This window comes from Echinops telfairi, unplaced genomic scaffold (assembly GCF_000313985.2).
Source record: "Echinops telfairi isolate 266 unplaced genomic scaffold, ASM31398v2 ScPeMD7_7469;HRSCAF=8507_0, whole genome shotgun sequence".
Classification (NCBI taxonomy): domain Eukaryota; kingdom Metazoa; phylum Chordata; class Mammalia; order Afrosoricida; family Tenrecidae; genus Echinops; species Echinops telfairi.
This window is the reverse complement of record NW_022111372.1, coordinates 40,487,200-40,510,789: the sequence shown is the minus strand read 5'-3', so window position 1 is coordinate 40,510,789 and position 23,590 is coordinate 40,487,200. Positions and strand designations below refer to the sequence as shown.

At 52.4% G+C, this 23,590-nt stretch overlaps 2 protein-coding genes across 5 annotated transcripts in view; one reads left to right on the top strand and one right to left on the bottom strand.

The window, feature by feature from the left end:
• Positions 1 to 228: 228 nt before the first annotated feature.
• Positions 229 to 4,304, bottom strand: YBEY (ybeY metalloendoribonuclease). Of its 4 annotated transcripts, none has more exons than XM_045284417.1 (6): positions 4,268 to 4,304; positions 3,557 to 3,808; positions 1,756 to 1,884; positions 1,419 to 1,487; positions 847 to 886; positions 229 to 508 (listed from the first exon to the last, which is right to left on the bottom strand). In XM_045284417.1, the coding sequence occupies exons 2-6, from the start codon at positions 3,764 to 3,766 to the stop codon at positions 258 to 260; spliced, it is 699 nt and encodes a 232-aa protein (XP_045140352.1). In that variant the 5' UTR covers positions 3,767 to 3,808; positions 4,268 to 4,304; the 3' UTR covers positions 229 to 257. The 4 variants fall into 4 exon arrangements, with proteins under 4 accessions (XP_045140352.1, XP_045140351.1, XP_045140353.1 ...); XM_045284416.1 differs by lacking the exon at positions 4,268 to 4,304 and adding an exon at positions 4,076 to 4,129; XM_045284418.1 differs by lacking the exon at positions 4,268 to 4,304 and adding an exon at positions 4,086 to 4,100.
• A 12-nt stretch (positions 4,305 to 4,316) lies between these two features.
• Positions 4,317 to 23,590, top strand: part of LOC101660092 (minichromosome maintenance complex component 3 associated protein) — a 33,355-nt gene continuing 14,081 nt past the window's right edge. Inside the window, exons 1-17 of the mRNA XM_004697277.2 lie at positions 4,317 to 4,514; positions 5,160 to 6,478; positions 6,694 to 6,914; positions 9,042 to 9,120; positions 9,291 to 9,435; positions 12,149 to 12,339; positions 14,041 to 14,180; positions 15,044 to 15,241; positions 15,959 to 16,227; positions 17,595 to 17,757; positions 18,403 to 18,563; positions 18,786 to 19,027; positions 19,296 to 19,495; positions 20,239 to 20,339; positions 21,120 to 21,251; positions 21,399 to 21,512; positions 23,198 to 23,350. Coding sequence (XP_004697334.1) covers positions 5,269 to 6,478; positions 6,694 to 6,914; positions 9,042 to 9,120; positions 9,291 to 9,435; positions 12,149 to 12,339; positions 14,041 to 14,180; positions 15,044 to 15,241; positions 15,959 to 16,227; positions 17,595 to 17,757; positions 18,403 to 18,563; positions 18,786 to 19,027; positions 19,296 to 19,495; positions 20,239 to 20,339; positions 21,120 to 21,251; positions 21,399 to 21,512; positions 23,198 to 23,350 — 3,719 coding nt within the window. The 5' untranslated portion in view covers positions 4,317 to 4,514; positions 5,160 to 5,268. The remainder of the gene's footprint in view (positions 4,515 to 5,159; positions 6,479 to 6,693; positions 6,915 to 9,041; positions 9,121 to 9,290; positions 9,436 to 12,148; positions 12,340 to 14,040; positions 14,181 to 15,043; positions 15,242 to 15,958; positions 16,228 to 17,594; positions 17,758 to 18,402; positions 18,564 to 18,785; positions 19,028 to 19,295; positions 19,496 to 20,238; positions 20,340 to 21,119; positions 21,252 to 21,398; positions 21,513 to 23,197; positions 23,351 to 23,590) is intronic.

Here is a 23,590-nt window from a genome sequence, read left to right as displayed (position 1 = left end):
CTAGATGGCCGCTTGTTTACCTTCAAGCTTTTAAGACCCCAGACGCTATATCTTTTGATAGCCGGGCACCATCAGCTTTCTTCACCACATCTGCTTATTCACCCGCTTTGTCTTCAGCGGTTGTGTCGGGAAGCACCTAAAGTCTTGGCATGACCCACAGAGGGCAGAGTTAATCTGCTCCATCTTTCAGCTCTAAAGGGTTCAAGAATAACTCTATTACAGTGACACTAAATCTCGAATGCTTTAATAGTCAGGTTCTACTCATGGAATTTAGACCCAATTTGGGTCAGCACCTCATTGCCCCCAGAGAACAGCAGCAGCTCAGAGGCCAAAGTATGTCCAAAATGGAAGGGCCCATCTCCACCTGCCAGTCCGTGCTGGAGTTGCTGGGCCCTGGCAGCCACTTCCTCCATGGCCCCCATCAGAAGAGGCCCTTGCTCAGGGGCTGCAGTCTGGTCCCCATGTGCCGGTTCAACTCCTCCAGAACCTGCTTCTCCTTCTGGAACATCTGGAAGAGGGGCGGAAACCTGCTGCAGTGCCTCCCAAAGGGGATACTCCTCCCCCAGGTCCCAGTCCAGGGGTGAGGAAGGAGGCATGCCTGCGCTCCCCTGTTGCCCTGCATCCCCGGCTGGTCCTTGTTATGGACTGATGGTATCCCTTAAACTGTGTACTGAATATGCCGCCCCTGTACGTGTGGACGTGATCCTGTTTGGGATTAGGGTTTTCTTTCATGATGTTATAAAGGCCATCGCAGAGGCTCTAAACCGAATCCTTCTGCATTCTAAAAAGAGTCAACAGACACAGACCCCCTGGGGGAAGAGGAGACGACAGTGGAGGCATTTGCACCTACAAACGGGAGCACCAAGGATAGCAGCAGCGACTGAAGCTGAAATAGACAAGGGAGGATTATGAGAAAATAGATCTCTATTTTTAAAAGACACCCACTGGGGTATTTCTGTCACCGCAGCTCTAGGAGAGTAAGGCAGCCCCCCCTCCCTTGTAAAGCCTCTCCCTGCTGAGGCTCATGGCCACCTCTGCACAGTGGCGGAATCATACGGTGGGGGAAGGGGGAGGCTGGCCTGCCAGGGGTGGGAGGGAGAGCTTGTCGAGGTAGGACCAGATGAGCAGGTGCCAGGGAGGGTGGGTGGGGGCATTCAGTGGAAAGGGAAAGGGTCAGGCATCTTCTGAGAAAGGAAGTGATGGCCCGGCCTGGCGAGGGTGAAGTGGGAATCTTGAGTCTTGCTGGAGGCCCTTCAAGTTCTGACCCTGGTGCATAACGGTTGCCTTTCCCGATATGCTCCAGGTGCCAGGTGGATGGGTGTGAAGGACTGGGGGATGGTAGCAGTGGGGATGTGGCAGCTGAGAGAACAGGCAAGGGGGCAACAACCAGAGTCAAGAGGAAGAAGCCCAGTTTGTACCTTCTGCCACGCGGACTCGGTGTCGTGTGTGAACCCCAGCAGGTGGCAGAGCCCATGGGTGGCCGTCACCTGTCAAAGTCATTTGGAAAAAGCCTCAGGAAACAATCCAACAAACTCCAAGCCTTTTCAGAAATGACCTCCAGTTGTAAGTAGCCTCCCATGCCCGGCCTGGGACCTCCCCTTTCTTCATGGGCAAGGCAAGCCAGACCTTGCTACCCATGGCCATGCCTTCTCCCCAGCAGCTTGCTTTACACCTGCACCTGTGCAAGTCACCGTGCACGCGCACACGAGAGCCTCCTTCACTCCCCAGGCCAGGCCATGTCAGTGCTGCACTCACAGTTAGGATGTCGTAGTAGTCTTCCTCGGCTTTACACTGCTGCAAGATATACTCCACTCCCAGGAAGATGTCGCCCAGGTTACAGTCATCTGGACAGTCAGGCTGGGGAATTTCACCGGCCTTCAGATTCTGAAAAGGAGCAAATGCAGACTTGGAGAACACCACATCAGTGACATCGAAGACCGGACCACAGGCTACAGGGCCGGGCTGAGCTGCACACTGTCCCCAGGCGGGGGTGGGGTGGGGTAGGGTACCAGTAGGGGCTCTGTGGAGGACGGGGTCCAACCACTGCACACAAGAATTATGGGTCAGCTTAAGATATGAACATAATCATAATTTATAATTTATCAAGGGTTCATGAGGGTGGGAAGGTGGGGGAGGGAGAAAAAAATGAGGAGCTAATACCAAGGTCTCAGGTAGAAAGAAAATATTTTGAAAAGGATAATGGCAACATATGTACAAATGTGTTTGACACAAAAGATGTATGGATAGTTATAAGAGCTGTAAAAAAGCCCCCAAGAAAATGATTTAAAAAATGAAAAGAAAAAAGAAAGAATTATGGGTCAGCTTAAGATGTTTGCACCCGATCAAGTGGATTACTTTCCATTCGGTCATCCCTCCCAACATAGAATCATATGGACTCCTAACTACTAGAGAGTTAAGCATCACAGTGACTCAGTGAAATGTTCCTGGTCACTCTGCTTGGTATTCCATCCTCAACAAGTCTCCACAAAGACCACCCCATTCTGCTGGGAAGGCACCGTAAGCCAGTCACCCACGGTCGGTACTTAGCGTGTTTGCATTTTTTATTTCGTGTTACAGAAAATAAATGAGCATTTTAGTATATTTATCTTCTTTCACTCTTGCAGGTGTGGTGGCAGTGGCCTAGGTTATATACACAATAAATTGTAGGTGTGGTGGCAGTGGCCTAGGTTATATATACAATAAGTTGTAGGTGTGGTGGCAGTGGCCCGAGTTGTATATACAGGCCTGAGCTGGACCCTATATAAGGCAGAACCTGCTAGAGAAGAAAAGCTCACAGATTTTCCACTACTAAAGGGCAAGTGGGAACGCTCGCTGTACGCTGTCCAAAGGAGAAAACTTGGAGACCAGGACAAACAAGGCAGTCCGATGGAGTTCTGGCTCTTAGAACTTTCACTGCAAATGTTTTATTTGCTGTTGAAACTTATTGCCAAACTTTTCAACAGGTTAATCCAATTTATGCCGAGACTAACACCATGCCCGGCCTTGGCCGAGTCATTTGCTTAACGTAGACGGGAACCTAATAGGGTCACATTAGCTGGCAGTCTTGAGGTCACACAGTAACAACTTGATAGCTTCCACATCTTCCTTGTTGAAAACATTGACCCTGTTATTTCCGTTTTAAATCCATGCATATTGTTACTGATCACCCTTAAAATAGCTGATGCACTTTATCTCTCTTTTTAAATGCCCATGTGGCTTTTCTTCTCCAGAAAAGTTAGTTTCAGAAAGCCACGGGGGTCAGTTTAATCCTGTCCTGTACAGTCATTAGGGACTTAACAGTGAATTTGGAGTTTTCAGATGGCGTTAAAGAGTGGAGAATCCAATCACCTATTCCCACAGGTGGAATTGGGTGATGGGCATTGGTCCATGGAAGCTGATGACAGCGTTCTCTTTATTTGGGGTATACTTGACCATTTTCTAAATAAAAATACTTTGATGAGGCTACAATGTCCCTGACGTGAATAAAGTCAAATATCACTGAGGCTTAGCGATTCACTGTGGCCGGCTGACTAAACAAGAGCAAGCTATTTTTTACCTCATGGAAAGGAAAAGAAAGCACATCTGTTGGGACGTTTTTCTCTCTGTAGATTCTATTAATGTGCTGAATAGTCTTGTTGTCAACGCAGATGACACCCAGGTCAAACTTCTGCACCCCTAGGACTCTCCGCACGAGCTCAATCTTCCTGCGCAGTGGGACTCTCCGAATGGGGACGACGCGCTGCAGATTTCTCAGCACCAAACTCATTGCAAGACCCACCGGCACCTTGAGAGTCGTTTGCAAAGGGATCTGCGGTCAAAAGGTCAAAGAAGACAAATCTGTCAATTCGGTGAAAACACGCGCGCGGGCACCGTCACTTTACTTGGTAGCATTCGCGGGGATTTCACAGAAATGGGCGGAAGGAGGATGTGAAGCGAGGTAGGGTGGGCTGGGACTGGATTCGATGGGGTGGCAAGAAGTGCGGGCAGAGCGGGGAGTTGGGGGGCAGGCTGCGTGGGGCCGCGAGGAGATGGTTCCGCCCGCATTCCGGGGACAAGGGGCCCCGCGCTTGCGTACCGACACTCACAGGCGGCGGGGCCAGGCCTGTCAGGGCGGCCGGCGCGGGCGGGGCTGATCCCGCCCTGGTCCCGCCCACCGGAAGTTGAGCCGCGGTCCCGGCCGAAAAGCGGAACCCGAGAGCTGTGCACCCGGAGCGGCCCGGAACTGAAAAGCGGAACCCGAGAGCTGCGCATCCGGAGCGGCCCGTACCGGAAGTTCGTCCGCTGCGTTTTCTGCCCGCAGCTCCCAGGGAGGCGCTGGCTTAGGTACTTGCACCCAGCCTTTGTCTGCACCCGGCGCCTAGGGGACCCAGGGCACGGGCGGCCTCGGGCTTTGGAGGCCCTGCAGCCTAGGAGTGAGCGCAGCGTCGACGTTGGGGCGGCTCAGAGCCCCACTTCCGCCTTGACGGCCGACGCTAACGGGGCGGGCTGGGCCCTTGGACGGCGGGACTCGCTGGGTGAGATGCGCGTCCCCTGCTCCCGGTGGCCAGAGGCTGCACCTCCGCGTTCGCGATCGCGCGCGCGCCTGCGTTGTGGGAGCCCGTTCCCGGAGTAGTCGCCTAGGTGGTAAATGAGAACAGCCTAACCCCCAGGATCTCCTAAACAAAACAACAAAAATCAATGCATCCCAAATATTTTACTTCCGGTACAAATACTTTAATGCTCAGTTTATTGGGGGTGGGATGGGGGGGGTGGAGTAGGAAACACTAATGTTCAAATTGTTACATCCTTGCACTTAGGATTGCAAGGAGAAAGCAAACTTATCTCGAAGTTGCAAAGTGTAACGGCAGTCATGTTATCGTTTGAGGTTTTGGGTAAACGTACCAGCACAGTAAAATGATTGGAATTCCGTTACCTTCTTTAAAAAAAAAAATCTTTTAAAAGACCACACCATAAACCTTCCTAGCAGAGTTCTGTGTATCCTCCCCTCCCCTTGCTCTCCAAAAGCAGAACCGACTACCTCTAGGAAAGTAAGACTATTCCACTCGGTCCTTGGCCCTCCTAAAGAATGATCCTTAGCTGTGATCTCTGGTTTCTTTTCATTGATTCAATCCTCTATGGGGGCACAGCCACAGTGGTTAATACAAATGTTTCTCTTTCAGCTTCTTGTGATGATAAAGGAGCACTGCGATGGCACCACACCCTGTTTAAGGAAAGGGGCTCATTTTGCACACAGTCCCTACTACTGTCTGTCAGAACTTGTATCTGAAGATGAACCCCTCTAACCCTTTCAGTGGGCAGCAGCCTGGTATGTTTTCACCGTCTTCCAGCAGCACCCTAGGGGCATTTCATGCCAACCAGCCATTCCAATTTGGTCAGCCTTCTCTTTTTGGACAAAACAATCCATCACCAGGACAAAGCTCAGGATTTTCACACATGTCCAGCTTCCCAGCGCCTTCAGGAGCAAGTCATTCCTCTTCAGGGCCAACTTCAAATGTTGGGCTCTTTTCTGGACTTGAACACAGTTCAACCTTTGCAGCTGCCTCTGGATCTTCAAGTTCATCTATGTCTGGAAACCCAGGATTTAGCTTTAAATCACCCACCAACCTTGGGGTTTTCCCACATTCGTCTCCCTTTGGACTGGAAGCTGGAGAGAGAGTGACCTCTGGCTTTGGAAAAACTGAATTCCGCTTTAAGCCTCTGGAAAATGCGATGTTCAGACCAATATTGGGGGCTGAAGCTGAGCCTGAGAAAACCCAGAGCCAAATTCCTTCTGGGTTTTTCTCATTTTCCCACCCAGTTAATAGTGGCTCTCGGGGACTGGCCCCTTTTTCGGTTCCTCCAGGGACAAGTAACTCGTCTACCAATTCAAATTTCACCTTTTCAAAACCAGTTAATAATAGTAACAGTTCATCATCTGTGTTTGCACCTGCCTTGTCAAACCAAAGCGTAGAGGAAGAGAAGCGAGCTCCTAAATCCCTGTTTGGGGGTTCTCACAGCAGCTTCACCACATTCCCTGCGTCATCTTCCGGAGCTTTGGGTGACCCGTTTGCAGGAGGCAAAATAGCTGTGAGGCAGGGATGTGAAGAAGCGGTCTCCCAGGTGGACCCACTTCCCAGCCTCGTGAAAGGCCTGAAAAGGAAGGAGGACCAGGATCGCTCCCCCAGGAGACATGACCGAGACATTGTGGAAGACTCCGACTCCCTGTCCCGGAGCGACCACCCGCCCCCGGATAAGCGGCCTGTCCACCTGAACCGACCCCGTGGAGGCACTCTCTTTGATCGGACCTTACAGGACGTCCTGAAGAGCAATAAAGACGTAGGCCGTGTGGGCAAGGAACTTAAGAGGGAAAGTGGCTGTGTTGAGTCGGAGGAAAACACGCATCTGGCTGTGCCAGGAGGGAGTCCGTCTGTCTTGGCCCTTTCCAGGCTTTCTGGTGTGAAAAAAGAGGAAGAAACAGAAGGCAGAAGTAAAAAAGAAGGTGAGCGCTAAAAACGTAAAGCAGATTTAATCTGACTGGCCAGTCCACGGTGTACCTGGGCCTTAAGCTGATCTACCTTGTCCACTGTGGGGCTCCTGACTTGTCAGAGGAATTCCAGCGGGCAGCAGTTCCTAACTACAAGCGCAGCTTCTTCCTTTGCTTTTGCAGAGTTAGTGCCTCGTTAACGCTTGATGCCGCTTTTCTGGTTCCTCCAGATTCTCTAAGAGGAACTCCTGCACCGAGGAAGAGAGGCGAGAGCACAGACAGCCTCGGGGGCGTGTCCTCTACGGAATTGACGGCCATCCAGTGCAAGAACATCCCCGATTATCTCAATGACAGGTCCGTTCTGGAGAAACACTTCAACAAAATCGCCAAAGTGCAGCGGGTCTATACCAGGCGCAGCAAAAAACTCGCTGTGGTGTATTTCTTCAATCACGTGAGTACCTCCAACTTGCCACCTGTTGCCCGAGGTTTACATTTTTAACCCCACCCACCATCCACTGCTGTGGGTGGAACTGACTTGATGGCACCTAACAGAAACAACCACCTACCCGACCAATTTCTCCGTTCTTCAAGGAGTCTTGGTGGCTTCGGGGTAAGCTGGTGGTTGCTAACTGAAAGGTTGGTGAACCCCTTAAGGAATGGTCCACCCTCACAGGTACCACGTATATGTGTGCCCACACATACCTGGCTCCGTTTCTGGTCTTTTAATCTATCTAATGTTTATGGGTGCCCTGAGGCATTTTAATATTTGGTAATGAATATAATTCCTCATCTTTCAACATTGTTTCTCCCCCCCCAACCTCAACCCCCCGTGGGGGAGGGGCTGTTGTAATGTGCCTACTCTTCCCATTGAAGCTGAAAACTTAAAAAACAAGGTTGTATGACAAGGTTGTCATCATAGAGAACTCATTATTACAACAAAGCTTAGCTTCCCTGGTGGCACGCTTGGCTTGCCGTGGTTAGCCAGTGTGGCTTTGTCAACGCACCTGTGGGTGTGTTCGCACGGAGGTGGGCGTGTGTACATTCTGTGGTAGGTGATCTCCCGCGCGTCACTCTACAGATGCTTTTGCTTAAGTGTGACTGAGATCTTGAATTCTGTGTGTGATCAGATGAACGTCATCTCGTCTAAAGCCAGTGAGGCTGAGTGTGTGGACGTGCTCACCGTAAAGAAGTTCAACTTCTGAAGGCTCACATGCTGTGAGACAGGGGAGGAAGTGGCAGTTGCGTGGCAGTGTGTCTCTGGGGAAAGGGGTGGGGCCTCGCTTTGGATCCCTTGATGTGGTGGGCTATGCACTGAACTGCTCACCCTCCAGTGTGAACCATCAGCCGTTCTGCGGGAGAAAGGGAAGGCTGTCTGCTCCCCAAAAGAGTTAAAGTCTCAGGAACCAAAGGGGCAGTTCTGCTCTGTCCTACAGGGTCACAATAAGCGGAAATCGACTTGCTGGCAATGCATTTGTTTGGTGTGTGTTTTTTTGGTTTAACATTAATCACTGTGTTTCACCAGTTGTCTTCAAGTTCCAATTCGTAATGACCCCACGGGTATCAGTGAAACTACACCCCAGGTACTTTCAGTGGCTGAGTATTGGCAAGTCGATTGTCAGGCCTTTCTTCCGAGGCACCTCTGAGTGGAGTTGAATTTCCAGACTCTCTGGTTAGTCCTGAGTACGCTAGCTATTTGCACCACAAGTTTTTTATTTTTAGGTACAAAAATCCAGACAGGCTAAAAATGAGCACATCTGGTCCTACTGGCCACCCTTTACTTTTGTATGGGTCGGGATACAAGTACAAGTGACTCTAATTTGCTTACACGGCAACTGTCACTGGTTCTCAACCTTCCTCATGCTGCGACCCTTTAGTACAGTTCCTCATGTTGTAGTGACACTCCCAGCCACAAAATTATTTTTGTTGCTGCTTCATCACTGCAATTTTGCTACTGTTAAGAATCAGGCGACCCCTGTAAAAGGGTCATTCGACCCCCAAGGGGGTCCTGACCCACAGGTTGAGAACTGCTGGTCTAAGTTATCTAATGTTAGAACAGAAATCCCACAAGTGGTTGGTTTTAGCCCAGAGACATTCATTCTCTCACAGTTTGGAAAGCTTAAACCCAAATCCAGACTCACGATAGCAACCCTGTAGGACAGAGTGGAACTGCCCCTGTGTGCTACCAAGATTAAACCTTTATAGAAGACGGCCTTGTTTTCTCCCGGGAGTGGCTGCAGTTTGAACCACTGACCTTGTGCTTAGCAACTCACGTGGTCATCCCCTGTGCCACCAGGGACCCTTGGGAAGGCTAGAATTGAGGGCTTTCTCTATTGGCTCACAGTTTAAGGGGAGGGGCCTTGTCTCCTAGTATCGGTGGACCTGGTGTTCCTTAGAGAACTTCATGTGTCTTGGCATTAGTCTTCTCCTTGTCTTGAAGGTGCTTGGAAGGGCAGCGTCACATCACTTATCAATTCTGTCCTGCACTCAGACCACCCCTTTGGCTGTCCTCCCTGCATGTGACTTTTCTACATTTCCCTTGGTGTTGTCTCCTCATTTGTGGCGTCGGGCTGTTTTCCAGGCATCTGCAGCCCTGGCGAGAAAGAAGGGGAAAAGTCTGCATGAAGATGTGACCATCTTCTGGCATAAGAAGAAAGCAAGTGAGTTTTCAGTTAATCTTTCCAACCGCCAGCCCTGGCCCCGTAGGTGAGGTGGCCCCTTGTTTCTCGTGGTGGATTCTTGGGGCCTCGCTTTCTCAAAAAGGTCATACGAAGTCCAGTGTGAGATGACGCATACTATCGTGTACTCTGTCTGACTTCTGTCCCCTCAGGTCCCAATAAGAAGCCCTTTATCCCCAAAGAAAAGCAGCCAGGCGACGGTGACGCGAACCTAGGCCGGGAAGACGTATCCTCCCACTCCCCCCTGTGCAAGCCCGTGAGCAGGGTGGCAGCCAGCAGCGGCCTCCTGAGTAAAAGGTGAGGCCCAGCCTTTCCAGTGCTGAAGGCCGTGCAGTGTTCGCGTGGCACAAAGGTCCTTGACTCCAGGGGGGGAGGGGGTGCGGGTGGCGGTAGGGTGGATGTGTTCCTGGCCTCTGGCACATCTGGAGCCTGGGTAGAATGTAGGGCAATGTGCTGGGGGGTGGGGGGGTGGCAAGGGCAGGAGAAGCTGAGGAAGGGTGCTGATGGGGCTGGGGGATGTACGGGGAGATGCAGACAACACATTGCTGCTGTGGGTTTTTCTGGGCTGCCTGTCCCCCCAAGCCAATGGTATGGTGTGGGAGGGGAGGGGTCAGCAGCCCCTGGGCCTGCATGAGGGCTGGAATGACCCTTTGGAACCTAGACCGATGGGGCTGGTGGTCTCAAGACCAGAGCATTTGCACAGGAGTTTCTGACTCTGGATCTCGCTGACCACAGAGGGGATGGCGACACATTGATGTGTATCTTGTTCTGTTTTGTTTATCATGGCCTTGGCTGTGAGAGCCCTCCTATGGAGCTGCCTCATCCCAGCATTCCCCTTCCCCCCTGCCCTTGCCTCAGAGTGTACCGTGGGGCTGTCTCCTCCTTGGAGTTCCCAGGGTGCCGTCTGGGCAGGTGGAGGGGGTACGTGGCCTTGTGGCAGCACGTGGTTCCACTCGGAATACAAGCCCATCAGCAGTGACTAGGCGAGCATGCTGTGTTAACAGTGTTTCTAATGACCGTGCGGAGCTCAGGGTGTGGGTGAAGGCCCTGGTCGTGTGCTCACTGGGGCGACACAGCTATTGGGCTAAGCTGGCTCTGCTGTGGGCTCGGCTTGCTGCCTCTTTCTCCCTTAGCCACCCTGTCTGGGCACTGCCCATAGCCCCCTTGCTTGACTCTGTGCTTGCTCTGTGGCCAGAGCTTCCTGCTGAGTTGCCTTCAGGCCTTTGGGACAGTTTACTGTTTTCTCACTGCATTGCATGATGAGCTGGTTTTTCTTTTTTCTTTCTTTTTTAAAAATCATTTTATTAGGGGTTCATACAACTCTTAATACAATCCATACATCAGTTGAATCAGGCATGTTTGTACATATGTTGCCTTCATTCTTTTCTAGACATTTACTTTCTATTGAGCCGTTGGTATCAGCTTTTTTCCCCCCTCCTGCCCCTCTACTCTTATAACCCCCTGACACATTATACATTGTTGTTATTTTCATCTCGCTGTCTCTCTTCCTCCGTGTTTTCTGTTCTTTCCCCTGTAGAGGGGTGTATGGTTATGTGTCAATCATTGTAATTGGTTCCCCCTTTCTCTTCCTCTCCTCCCTTTCCTCCTACACTCCTGGTATCACTGTTCCCACTTCTGTTCCTGGATTCTGTGTGTTGTGAGCTACCATCTCTTATCTATACCTGTGTACATGTTCTGGTCTAGTCTGAATTGAGAAGCAGCACTGAGGTCTTGGTAGTGGGGGTTGAGGATGCCTCAAGGGACCAGGGGAATATAGTGTGCTTCATCGATGCTTTACTGCACCCTGGTGACTCATCCCTCCCCTGTGGGCCCTCTGTGGGGAGACTGTTCCACTGTCTACAGATGGGCTTTGGATCTCTGCTCCAACCCCCTCATTCTCAACAATATGCTTTTGTTTGTTATGTGTCTGCTGATGCCTATTACCTGGTCCCCGTGACTCCTCACGATTGCGCCAGCGGTGTGCTTCTTCCATGTGGGCTTGTTGCTTCACTGCTGAATGGCAATTTGTGTAACTTCAAGCCTTTAAGACCCCAGGCGCTGTATCTTTTAATCGCTGGACACCGTCTGCTTTCTTTACCACATTTGCATATGCCGTTTTGTCTTAGCGATTGTTTCAGGAGAATGAACACCTCAGACTGCCAGTTGGCTAGAACAAACTGTCCTTTTATTGAAGGACGGTATGAGCAGAGGCCTGAAGTCCATCCCCTACCTCAGTATATTGCCGTATAAATATATGTACATGGGCCAATACTTCTATTTTTGTGGATTACTGTGTTTACATGTGTGCACCGCTGTTTATACCTCTACCCGTTGCTTTGCTCCCTTGGTCCTTCCTCTGTTTCCTTTTACCTTCCTCCTGCCCCACTGCCACTGTCCCCTTATTTCCGCCTCTTGGTGCCATTGCTCTGACAACCTCCCTCCCCACCCCCACCCGCCTCAGATCCCTATCTCCTCCTGGTTATGACTCCAACAACCAAGTTGCTCCCCTGTCCATGGTGCAGCCTGGATGAGCTGGCTTTTCCATCCTCACCCGACCAGTCATCGTTCTTCTTCAAGACCGCAGCCCCCTGACTGCTGAGAGCCAGCCAGCTGGAAAGGGGCCTGAGAAGAGCGGGCCTCGCTCTGTCAGTACATGCTCCTCTCCAGATGGAGCCGTGTGTGGAAGAGTGTGGGCACGAGTGGGGTTAAGGTGTGCTTCTCAGGCAGAATTTTTTTTATTTGAGAAACATTTTTGAGTGGTCATTTAGGTGCTTAAAGGGGCTCACCTAATTTTTTTTTTTTAATGAAACATTTCAAAATTATGAAAACCACAGTGAACAATGTAATTAATAGCTTTGTACTCACCCCTAATTAATGCAGGTGCATCTCATTGCAAAGCTTGTGGGTTCTCCACTGCAGAGGTGGGTGGGCTGTGGGCAGGACGCCAGCTGAGTGGTGGGAGGTAGCTTCCCAGTGGACGTGAGGCCCTTACTGTGCTGTTTCTTTACAGCTCTCCCGTGAAGAAGCCTAGTATCCTAAAGGTCTCCCAATTTGATGGTGACCGCTTTGATTCTGGCTCCGAGAGTGCTGAGGCTCTTGGGCTCTGTGTGTCCTCCCTCAATGCCCTGTTGGGCACCGTGGCCGAGACCGCTGAGGAGAAGTATCGCCTATTGGACCAGAGGGACCGGGTCATGCGGCAAGGTAACAGCCTCATGGAATCGTGTCTTTGTGAGCAGACATTCTTTCCTGCTGTCTCTGATGTGAACAAACCCTCCTGGTGAAACAGTCTCTTGGGGAGCACCCTCCTCGCAGCGCTGCAGGGTGTGAGGGGGAGCCCAAGCCCCGCTGTTCACAGCTCTTCCTTGGGTGAGCAGCCCACGCAGCATGGTGCGGGGCCTCAGATTTCATTTCACGTTTGAAAGAAAGCCTACAGACCCTGGTAAGTGACACCACGCAGAGGTCAAGTGTTGAGATGCAGAAAGCACATGTGACAATAGGACATCTTTCTGTGAAGACATTACCACACATTCAGAAAGGACTGTCAAGCCAAGGAGGCATCCGTCACTAGCATATCACCTACAGAGCTCACCCCCCTGGTATGGACAGAGCTCCAGGAACTAGTCAGAAAGGCCCAAAGCCCCATAGAAGAGTGGACACTAAGTGACTAGGCAGTCACACGGGGGTGGGGGGCAGGCAGGGGGGGGAGGGTTTTTTTGCAGTGGTTGCAGCAAAGAAAGTGTCAGGAACTAACTCATGAACATACCGGAGAGATGCCTCCCCAACCCCTCGTGGTGAGAGAAGTACCGTATATACTCATGTATAAGCCAAGCTTTTGTGGTAAAATTGGGTGCCTTGGCTGATCATCGGGCCGGCATATATTGGAGTATATGTGGTAGGTTTCTCACCTGTGGAATTTTGGAGACTTAGAGGTCGGCCTGCATTGGGGAGGCTGCAGGGAACAGCCTACAGCCCACAGCTGCCCCACAGGAGGGGGGGGTGGGTGGACATGCAAACTCAGAAACATAGAGGAGTCTGCCCTTTGTTGACTTTCTGCCTCTAGGTATCTGTCTCACAGACAGACCTGCACACGTGAGTGAGGCTTGTAAAGGTTACTTGTGACGGAGAAAGATTGGAAACCCTAGGATGTTGTTGAGTGGGCACTGGTGAAGGTAGAATTATTTTCACAGGTGGGATCCCAGCCAGCCGTAAATGGAATGGCTCCTTTGGGGAGGCAGTGGTGGATTAAGATTAGTGGTCAAGTGAAGAAAGCAAGGTGCCGCATTTTACAAGAGGGAAAGTGTGTGTGTGTGTGTGTGTGTGTGTGTGTATTTTGAGTTGTGCAGGTGCATTCCATTCCATTTAAACAATTCTTTTGTAACATTAACTGTGAGTTGTTTATAACCTTGGTTTATCTCCTCAGTTCAGGTCCCAGTTAACTTGCATTTTGGGATTCCAGTATGTTAAAAAAAATGATGCAGTGATAAAACCGCATTTCAGAAATACTGGTGTATTTTGACTACTTACACTTAGCAAATTAACCCCTTTAACAAATGGGGTGCTGCAGCATCATCGAGGTCATTGTAGAATTTGTGAAACACCCTGGTGTTCCTACCTGCAAATGGGGGCACCCCCTCCCTGGAATCTGGCCTTAGGTGCATGGGGAGCCACATTTGGGAATGGGCATCTCCGGGGTCTCTGTGAGCCTGGAAGCCCATCACTCAGTATGAGGGGTTCCCTTCCCTGTTCTAAGTCCACTTGGGAAGCTTTTCTTTCTTAGCCTTTTGTGACTTGTGTGAGTGACCCTTTTAAGAAATCCTGTTTCGTTCTGACTGTTATGAACATACACGGAAGGTGGGGCCCAGACTGGGTGGGAGTATTTATTCTTCCCTTGACTCTGTCTAGCTCGGGTGAGGAGGACAGACCTGGACAAGGCGAGGACTTTTGTTGGAACATGCCCGGACATGTGTCCTGAGAAAGAGCGGTACATGCGGGAGACACGGAGCCAGCTGAGTGTGTTTGAAGTGATCCCTGGGACAGACCAGGTGGGTGCCACAGCTACCCACTCCTCTCCAGACCCTCCGTTGTCCAGGGTGTGCACAGCCAGGCTGGGGCCAGGCTTGCTTTGTGCCAGGGCTGCCCATGCCCGTGCCTCCACCGAGGCGGGTGTTCACTCATCCTTGGCTGCTTTGCACAGGGGCAGGGGCAGCGCCCAGACCTCTTTGGGGTGGTGGCCATGCCCCTCCACGCCCTGCTGCTCTCATACCTGTTAGTCTGCACTGCTGTCCCCGTGGTGTTTCTGGCTGCTGGAGACATGCTCTGGGATTGGAACGAGAGCATCCCGCGATGTCCTTGATTTGTCACCCAGTGTACTTTTGGAGCACTACCGTCTCAACTTGATTGTCGCTCATCTGAACTCCTCGTCCTAATTGCCAAAAGTTTGTCTCTGAATTTGGAAAAGCAGGAAGGCAACCTCGAGCATGAACCGTGTGTGCCCGAGGGCGGCTGTGACACCGTGCCCATTGTAGCCTGTCTCTAGGTCTCACACTGGCAGCTCTGGCAGGGCAGCTCGAGCAGCTAGTGTGTGTGTTGAGGAGCCCCGGTTATCCTCAAGGTAGCAGTTTGAAATCACCAGCTTTTCTGCGCAGGACGGGCTTTCTACTCCTATAAAGAGTTAGTCTAGAAACCCACAGGAGGGGCGGTGGTACCCTCTCCTCTAGCCTCCTGACTCGGGCTGGACTCCGTGGCTGAGAGAGTGGGTTGACAGCTCTTGGTAGCACTCGGCAGTGCGGAGGCTGAGGTGCAAGCTGCAGCAGCTGGGGAAAGGGTTTTAAGCCAGAGAGGCGTAGATTTCCTAGATGCTGGCTGGGGCCGTCCCATGAGAGCAGCCTCTGCCCTGATGCCCCAGGTGGACCACGCGGCAGCTGTGAAGGAGTACAGTCGGTCCTCAGCCGATCAGGAGGAGCCCCTGCCGCATGAGCTGCGGCCCTCAGCGGTGCTCAGCAGGACCATGGATTACCTGGTGACCCAGATCATGGACCAGAAGGAGGGCAGCCTGCGCGACTGGTACGACTTCGTGTGGAACCGGACACGGGGCATTCGGAAGGTCAGAAGATACTGGGATGCGTTCAGATACCCAGCGGAAGTCGGTAGTTCCTTTCCTTTTACTCAGTGACGTTTCATCTCAGGAGTCCCTTGGTGGTGGGGACAGCCAAGGGCTTTACTTACCCCTCCCTGAAAGGCCGGCAGTTCAAACCCACCCAGGGTGCCTCAGAAAACCAGCCTGGCCGTTGGCTTCCCCCAGACTAGCCATTGGAAGCTCTGTGGAGCAGTTTTCCTTCGCACCCCCGGGCCGACTCAGAGTCCGCCCCCACGGCACCAGAGTCTGGTTTCTCAGTGTGACCGCGTTCCATGAGAACGGGCCTCGGGGGCTTTGTTTCAAACTGCAAAGTAAGACGTGGCGATCAGGAGACGTGCTTTTTCTGTAAGTTAACTGCATGAAACATGGCGAATGCCTGTAGGAGAGTCACATGTATCATCAGGTGTGCGTACTAATGAGGTACTCGTGTATGAATAAAGGTGTGTGCCTGTGTGTATGAGGAATTCACCTTCGTGTTTTTGTATAAGCATATCAGGTTTTGTGCTTGGATGTGAGGTATATTTGTGACTCGGATACATGCACGTGGTGTGTGAGCATGCATTATGTGCGGTGTATGTGTATTCGTGTGCAGAGTATGTGCCTGTGCATATGAACTGTGCGTGTGTGATGTACTGGGGGTGTGTGTGTGTACGTGTACGTACCTTCTCCCTTGCTTGTGGCTAGGACATCACACAGCAGCACCTGTGCGACCCCCTGACGGTGTCTCTGATTGAGAAATGCATGCGGTTCCACATCCACTGTGCTCACTTTATGTGTGAGGAGCCCATGTCCTCCTTCGACGCCAAGATCAACAACGAGAACATGACCAAGTGCCTGCAGAGTCTGAAGGAGATGTACCAGGACTTGAGGAACAAGAGCATCTCCTGTGTTGGTGAGGCAGAGTTCCAGGGCTACAACGTGCTGCTCAACCTCAACAAGGGGGATATCCTGAGGTGAGTCCGCCTGGGAGGGGCTGACTCCCAGGGATGTTGAAAGGCAAGATTAGACCCCAAAGTGCTTTCTGTAGGTGGTGAGATGATGGAACTGAGCCGCCTCTGGCATCCAAGTGCTACGCAGTAATCAAGGCTTCCCACATAGGTCATCGAGGTTGGGAGTCTGGACCCACCCACCCACACCCCTCCCCAGGGGCCAGGGGGTGGAGGGAAGGAAAGCCTTGGTTTTTGTTGTGCCAGTGAGACAGGATAGGAAATGGGTTTCCTGCTGAGCAGAAGAAGCAGGTGGGCAGGTCTGAGCTGGGTGAGCTTGGCCAGGGGGTTGCTATCCTGGCTGAAGTCTGGGCATTCAGACAGGCTGCGGGAGGAGCCTTGGTCTTGATCGGTGGCCGGATCATGTTATATGTCACTGTCTCTGCTTGCCCGAGATGCTTGTTTTTCATCTCTTGGGTGAACTAGTTTTAAAAGGGAGCCAGAAAAATTCTTTTTAACCTAGTCTCTTCCCCCCCACACACTCCAACTTGTCTCTGTCTAGATGTGTAACTGATCTTAACTTTTAAAAGCAAACATGCAAATAAGCTACCGTATATACTTGAGTATAAGCCGAGTTTTTCAGCAAATTTTAATGCAGTTTTTGTGGTAAAATTAGATGCCCAGGCTGATATTCGGGTCAGCTTATACTCGAGTATATATGGTAGTTAAGGAAAAAGTCTGGGCTTCCTTTTTTTTTTAATTGTGAAAATACATGTAACACCCTTTTTCCATTTCATACATTTTTACATGCACAGTGCAGTTACACCGTGTCCACCCTGTTTTGTGACCCGATTCCATTTCTTCATAACCTTTCATGGAAGCTCATTGCCCCCAAGTCCCTAGTAGCCATGTTCCCATGGCTGTGTCTGTACATTTGCCAATTCTAAATATTTCATATCACTGGGGTCCTTGTGTGTTTGCCTGCTTTTGCTTAGCATGATGTTTTTAAGATTGACCCATGTCGCAGTATGCATCAGGACTCCATTTCTTTGTGACTTCATGTCAGCTCTTGCTATGTGGCTAGAATTGGGCTTGGTGAGTCATATGGTAATCCTAGGTTTCCTGGTAGTGCTCTGGGGTAGGTGTTGGGTTGACAACTGCAAGTCAGCGCTTCAAACCCAACAGCCTTGAGGGAGAAAGATGAAGCTGTCTCTTCCTGGAAGTTGTAGTCTTGGGTATCCTTATGGGTCGCTGAGTCGGGATTTACTCGACGAGTTTAGTACTTTTCCAAGAAAATCCTCCCAGCACGGGATGATGTGCCCTGGCTCCACATCCTCTCCAGTGTTATCTGCTGTTTTCCTGAACGTTGCCATCCTTTTACCTCTAATTACCAGAGAAGTGCAGCAGTTCTCGGCTGCTGTTCGCAACTCCCCCGAGGTGAACTTTGCCGTTCAAGCCTTCGCTGCGCTCAACAGTAATAACTTTGTGCGGTTTTTCAAACTGGTCCAGTCTACGTCTTACCTGAATGCTTGCCTTTTACATTGCTACTTTAATCAGGTGAGTGATGTAGGTGTGCTTGCAAAATTGGAAGAAAGCGGCCTGTTGTCCAACATGCTGTTAGGTGTACCTCTGTCCCGGGAGCATAGCTGCGTGGACTGGGGCTCCCGCCTTATTACTGTCCATTACCAGAATGGCAGTGTGTGGAAATCCTGTCCTTGTGCTTAGAGAAGAGAAATCTCTCTCGGATGTTAGAGAGATTCAGCCCTGAGGGCTTCCATGAAAAACAAACTCCCTGCTTGAAGGGTCCCAGTAATGCTGATCTAGATGTTTGGTGTAAGCCTGCTCATGCTGAGGTTGCCTCAGCAAGCGCCCCAGCACCTGGCCCAGTCTGCCCTGGCGCACAGAAAGACCTGTCTCAGACTCAGTGAGCATCGCATGGGGTCAGCCTGTGTGGGCTCAGCCTCCCTGGACTCACCCTGCAGCTCCCACCATGGGGCCTCAGTAATCCTGGAGCAGTCCATCCACCTCTCACCCCGCTGCTCAGAGCACCCTGCCTCTATGCGGGCAGTCCCCACCGTGGGCCTCCAGCAGGGTGCCCTTTGGCTAGGTCCCGACGGGAAGAGGCCGCCCTGTCTCACACACTTAATGCTGTGGCAGGGCGGGGTTTGGCGTGTGCATGGGTCAGTGGGCTTTTCCTTGCAGATCCGTAAAGATGCGCTCAGGGCACTCAATATGGCCTATACGGTGAGCACACAGCGGGCCACTGCCTTCCCCCTGGACAGCGTGGTGCGCATGCTACTCTTTCAAGATGGGGACGAGGCTGTTGACTTCCTCAGCCTCCATGGCCTGACTGTTTCTGAAGGGTGAGCGCCGGTGCAGAGGGGGGAAGGGAGGGCCGGGCATTGGCCTGCCTGTGTGGGTTTCTCACTCCTGTGTTGGAGTTTCTCCAAACCCCACAACCCAGGGCGAATTGCCCTCTTGCATGGTGTCCCCCAGCCCGAGCGGAGCGTGTTGCTCCCTCGCCGGCCCGGCCGAGGGCATGCGTCTTCTGTCTGACATGCCTCTATTTCTTTGGAACTCAGCAGCTATGTTGAGCTAAACCGGTCGGCTTTCCTGGAACCAGAGGGCTTGACCAAGGCCAAGAAGTCGGTGTTTGTCACCCAGAAGCTGAAGGTGTCTATTGGGGAGATTGTGAATGGGGGGCCACTGCCTCCTGTCCCCAGCCACACACCCATGTGCAGCTTCAATTCCCAGAACAAATATGTGGGGGAGAGCCTGGTGGTGGAGCCAGCCCACATCCCCCAGAGACCTGCCACAGAGGCCACTGGTGAGTGGGGTGTGGTCAGGTGGGGCTGACTGTGGGTTCCCTGAAGCCTCCCTTGGTGGTTTGCGGGCAGGGAGTGTGAACATGACCCAGGGATCACTCAGTCTTTTAAAACTAGGCATGCTGACTGTCTCTGGAGACCATCACCACCCACCCACCCCTACCCCACTCCCCACCTCACCCCCGACTGTGGGTTCCATCTGGGTGGTGGCTGCCCAGCTGCTGGAGTTATCTCCCCACCCCAAGACCTGCATTTCCTTGCTTCCTGCAGGTGTTGGGAGAGAAGAGCGTCGCCCCGAGCCCACCATGCCCCTGCCCGGGCTGCTCCCACAGCCTCTGACCCACATGGCCATGCCTGGGTCTCTGCCTCGCCTTCCAGCCCCATCCTCGGCTGTGGTGCCTGGCCTCTTCCAGCCCCCGACACAACCGGAGCCACTGCCTCCGAGAATGGCGCCTGTGTACTCTGACTCGGTAGGAACCTTTAGAATCGCACTTTGAGTGCGTTGACTGGTCTGTGTGTTGTGTGGGTGTCTGTGATTGACCTCCGCATGGTCTCGGAGTCTCCGCACACGACACTCCGAGGGCTTCACACCCACTGAGGTGTCCAGGAAGGGGACTTGTGTGATAGAGACTGCCTTTTGAGACTTTGGAGTGAGCTGTAGCAGCAGATGCCCTTGTTAAAGGTTGATGCCAGCCTGCACCGGCCATCCGTTCAACACTGCAGACACGCAGCCTCCGCTTCCCCGTGAGGCAGGGCTGTGCAGGGCAGTTACGGAGAGAAGGACTTAGGGCTGACCTGCCTGCAGGCTCTCATCTGTCTGTGATTGACAGTAGCCCGTGGGCTACTCAGCAGGTGCCACCAGGGTCAGGGTCCCCAGATTGAAGTATAGCCACAGAGGGGAGGGTGTCAAGGGTGAAGAGGAGCTGGTTGGGGCATGGTGGGGCCAGGTGGGGCTTATTGTCAAGTGCAGCCATGTGGTCATGCTCTCTTGTCTCAGGAGGCTGCAGTCTGCTCAGTGATGCCCGGGTGGGGTCCTGCACAGGGACACCATGTTGGACGGCCCTGCATCGCCCCTTTGTCTGACTGACGGTCTCAGTTCTGCAGGCTGCTGGGTTACCTGGTTACTGTGACTCGGGCTTTGGAGATGTCGGGAGGCAGGTCAGCATGCTGCGCTGCCTGTTGCTGAGCCATGTCTGTCTGCCTGCCTGTCTAGGACATTGCACAGGTGGTGGATGAGATCATCCAGGAGGTTCTCCAGAGAGACTGTGAGGAGGTCGGCACTCTCGGAGCGGAGTACACAGCCACGGCCCTGGGGTGAGAGGCCTCAACTTCCTGCTCTAAGACTGTCCCCACACAGCTTCTCTTCACGGTGTCTCTCGGAAGGTGCTGCCCTCTGTCCTCCAAGAGGTGACACCTTCTGCTCACACAGATGGGAGCTCCTGGGCCAGTCCAGCCCTGAGTGTGGCCTGTTCTCGGGGCGGGGCTGGCGTTGCCGCTTGTGTTCCTGGCCCTCACTCTCCATTGGCTTGTAGTTTCCATGAGTGTGTGCTTTTTGAGCAAGTCAGTTGATTAACGTTACAGGTTTAAAACCCATTTTCTTTAAACTTGGAACAGACTGTGAGTAAAAAATCTAGAATTTAAAGTGAGTCCATTCCCCATGAAAATTGAAAGCACTCACTTTTATTTGATCTTGGGTTAAGGCTCATTTCATTTATAATTTGGTATGTTTAAATCCCTAAACACTGCAAACTATAAATGCAAGTTTAAAGTACTCACGTCTGTTTCTGCTTTCCGACATCTGGCAGTAGCGGGTTTGATCATCAGAATGTTTTCTGAGCTCTCAAGCAATTAAGTCAGGTATTCCTCAGGGTTCCAAGTGTCTTACAAAGCTCCCAGTGCACCTAGTGGCACGGTGAGGCCAGTGCTATTGCTCTATGTGCATGTGAGTCTCAAAGGGTGACCTCCTCAAAGGCGAGAGCCACTGATGGAGTGAAACTCTGCCTGGCCCCACATGCTCACAGGCCATGTTTAGAAGCGGCCCCTGCCACCCTGAGCTTCATGTTAGTTGTTTGACTTCCTGACTTCTCTGCGCAGTGCATCCGTTGTGGCGCTGGATGAGCTGCTGGGGGCTGCCACTGAGGACATTCTGAGAGTTGTTGCAGCTGAGGGTATGAATGAGGTGCAGGTCGAGGAGGAGCGGCGGCGGCGCCGGGTGGAGCAGGAAAGGTGAGTGGGACCCAGGCTCAACGGGGAAACTCCAGGGAGCCCAGTGGGGCAGGAGGGACAGACCTGCGTCTCCACTGACAGCTTCCCGATGATGACCTTCCTCTTCTGCTCAGAGGATACCCTCCTGTCTTTTGTGTTCAACTTCAGACTGAGACAGGAGAGAGAGCTGCTTTTATCTCAGCTGAGCCAGGGACTGGCTGTTGAGCTGACGGAGCTAGTGGTCACAGAATGTGTCCACGAGACTGCTGCCCAGGAGCTCAGGTGAGTGAAGCACGGGGCCACCTGGGCCGGGCAAGGTGTATCAGCTAGACCCGGAGCCGGCAAACTACAGCTCTCGAGCCATATCAGCTCTTTTGGTACACACATGTGGCTCTGAAGTCAAGTTGAAAGGATATTATTTAGATAGTGGTGATTTCATTTGCTTTTTAAAACCTATCTATGACTCCCAAGTAATTTTTAAATTGTTGAGAGGGGCAGGATTGGCTCTTCCAGCTCAAAAGTGTGCCGACCCCTGAGCGGGACCAGGGTCCATTCTGCACAGCTCCAGGCACAGTTCAGGGTAGCTGGGTTTTAACTACATTTGAGAAGAGGTGTGTCTTTTGGATAGCCGAATGGAAAACACCATCTCGCGCTGTGTGTGTGTGTCACCCTGGGGAATGAGGCAGGACTGCCCTCTACCCTCAGCTTCCCTCCCCTCCATCTGACCCTGTACCAGACAAGGGAGGCCCCACGGCGTCTGCTCCACGCCAGCCACCACCCTTACTGCTTTCAAGAGTGGTGAAAGATCCTGATGGTGTCTCACCGAGCCCTGTCTATCACGACGTGGACCCTGCTTTGAGCCAGGATTCACAGGGAAGCGGGCACTGCGTATGCAGGACCCCTTCTCACATGTGAGCCCCCGTGGACCCAGAGTTGAAGAGTGGGTGGGGACCACACTGGCCAGCTTTGCTGTTCTGCACCATTGGGCCCTGAAGCGGCTGAATGATGGGTCCGCCAACTGGTGCCACCTCCTGCCCTGCTGGTTGGAACTTACCTTCCACAGTTGGGTGGAAGCCTGGGACACAGAGGAGACCGATGTTCATGTTTTCATCCCAGAAAAGGCCAGCAGGAGCCGGTTCAACCGGCGCTCATGCATGACGTGCATGGAAAGTGCCGCCCCCCTGCAGGCCAGAAGCTTGACCCGCACAGCTCCGGCCCCCAGTGATGGCTGTGGGAGCACACCTTGCCTGGGAAACCACTGGGGTTTGTGGCTCAGTGCACTTGACCACATCCCCCAGGTACCTTGGAGTACAGGAGCTTGTGAAGCATCTCCCCAAGAGCTCCACAGGATGACCACAGGCACCCAGCTCGAAAGCCTGGACTTGTGACACTTATTAATTCCGAGTGTCTCATGTTTGGCAGTTGCCTCAAAGTTCATTTAAATACTAAGTTATGCAATTAGTTTATTATGGCCAAGGTTGATTTTTCAACTGCTTTCAGGGTTACCACAGGCCCCAGGTAGCATAGTGATTACACGCTGTGCTGCAAGCACACATATTGTCCTCACATATTGTCAAGTGTGGCTGGGAAACCAGGAAGACCTTGGAGGGACTGAGGCAGGGCTGACCAAGGGCTGGGTGACTGGGAGAACCTGTGGGGAGAGGGGCACTGACCTAGTGCAGGAGATGCCCATCTTGCCCGCATGGCCCAGGTTCAGGAGGAGGCTCCGCAGGAGAAAGTGACGCTTTCTGCCCCTGTAAAGCGCTCCTCTCCGAGTCTCACCCGCCCTCTCGGGGCTCCGGGGAGGTGGGGTTTAGTTGTGAGCCCACCACATAGCCGCTGGGACCATTTTGTTCTTTTCGTCTTCACTGGCTCCGGTCTGTGTGCTTTCAGTAAAGGTAGAGATCTTGACCCTTCTCTGTCGGTGTAAGAGTCACAGCGGCCCCCTGGCTGTGGTCCTTGCCTAGGTGTGCGCTGGAGGCTGACCAGCGGGCCCGGCTGGAGCGCTGCTGCGAGGATGTCTCTGCCCACTTGGCGGACTTATTCGTGGAAGAAGAAACCTTTCAGACAGCAAAGGAGACCCTTCAGGAGCTTCGATGCTTCTGCAAGTATCTACAGCGGTGAGTCGGTGCCTTCAGGTGCCTCTTCTCCCAGACGGAGAAAACCAGAGCCAGCCCTTCTTTCAGCCAGGGATGAGGACCCGCCTGCATTTTACAGCAGTCATGCCCCGCTTCTAGCCTACTGGGATTACTCTTCCAGAAATAGTGGACTCGTGTACATACACCACACACATGCACATTTGTGTACATGGAAATCTAAATGCTTGGCCAGGAAAGCCGTGCTCCCTGGGTTTGTACTGG

Excerpts from the sequence above, each read along its gene's own strand:
- YBEY (XM_045284417.1), bottom strand. The coding sequence starts at position 3,766 with ATGAGTTTGGTGCTGAGAAATCTGCAGCGCGTCGTCCCCATTCGGAGA. Across the intron at positions 1,885-3,556 it reads TTTCTTTTCCTTTCCATGAG|AATCTGAAGGCCGGTGAAAT; the intron begins GTAAAAAATAGC and ends GCTCCTTTTCAG. Across the intron at positions 887-1,418 it reads CCGAGTCCGCGTGGCAGAAG|CTTCAGTCGCTGCTGCTATC; the intron begins GTACAAACTGGG and ends TGTCTATTTCAG.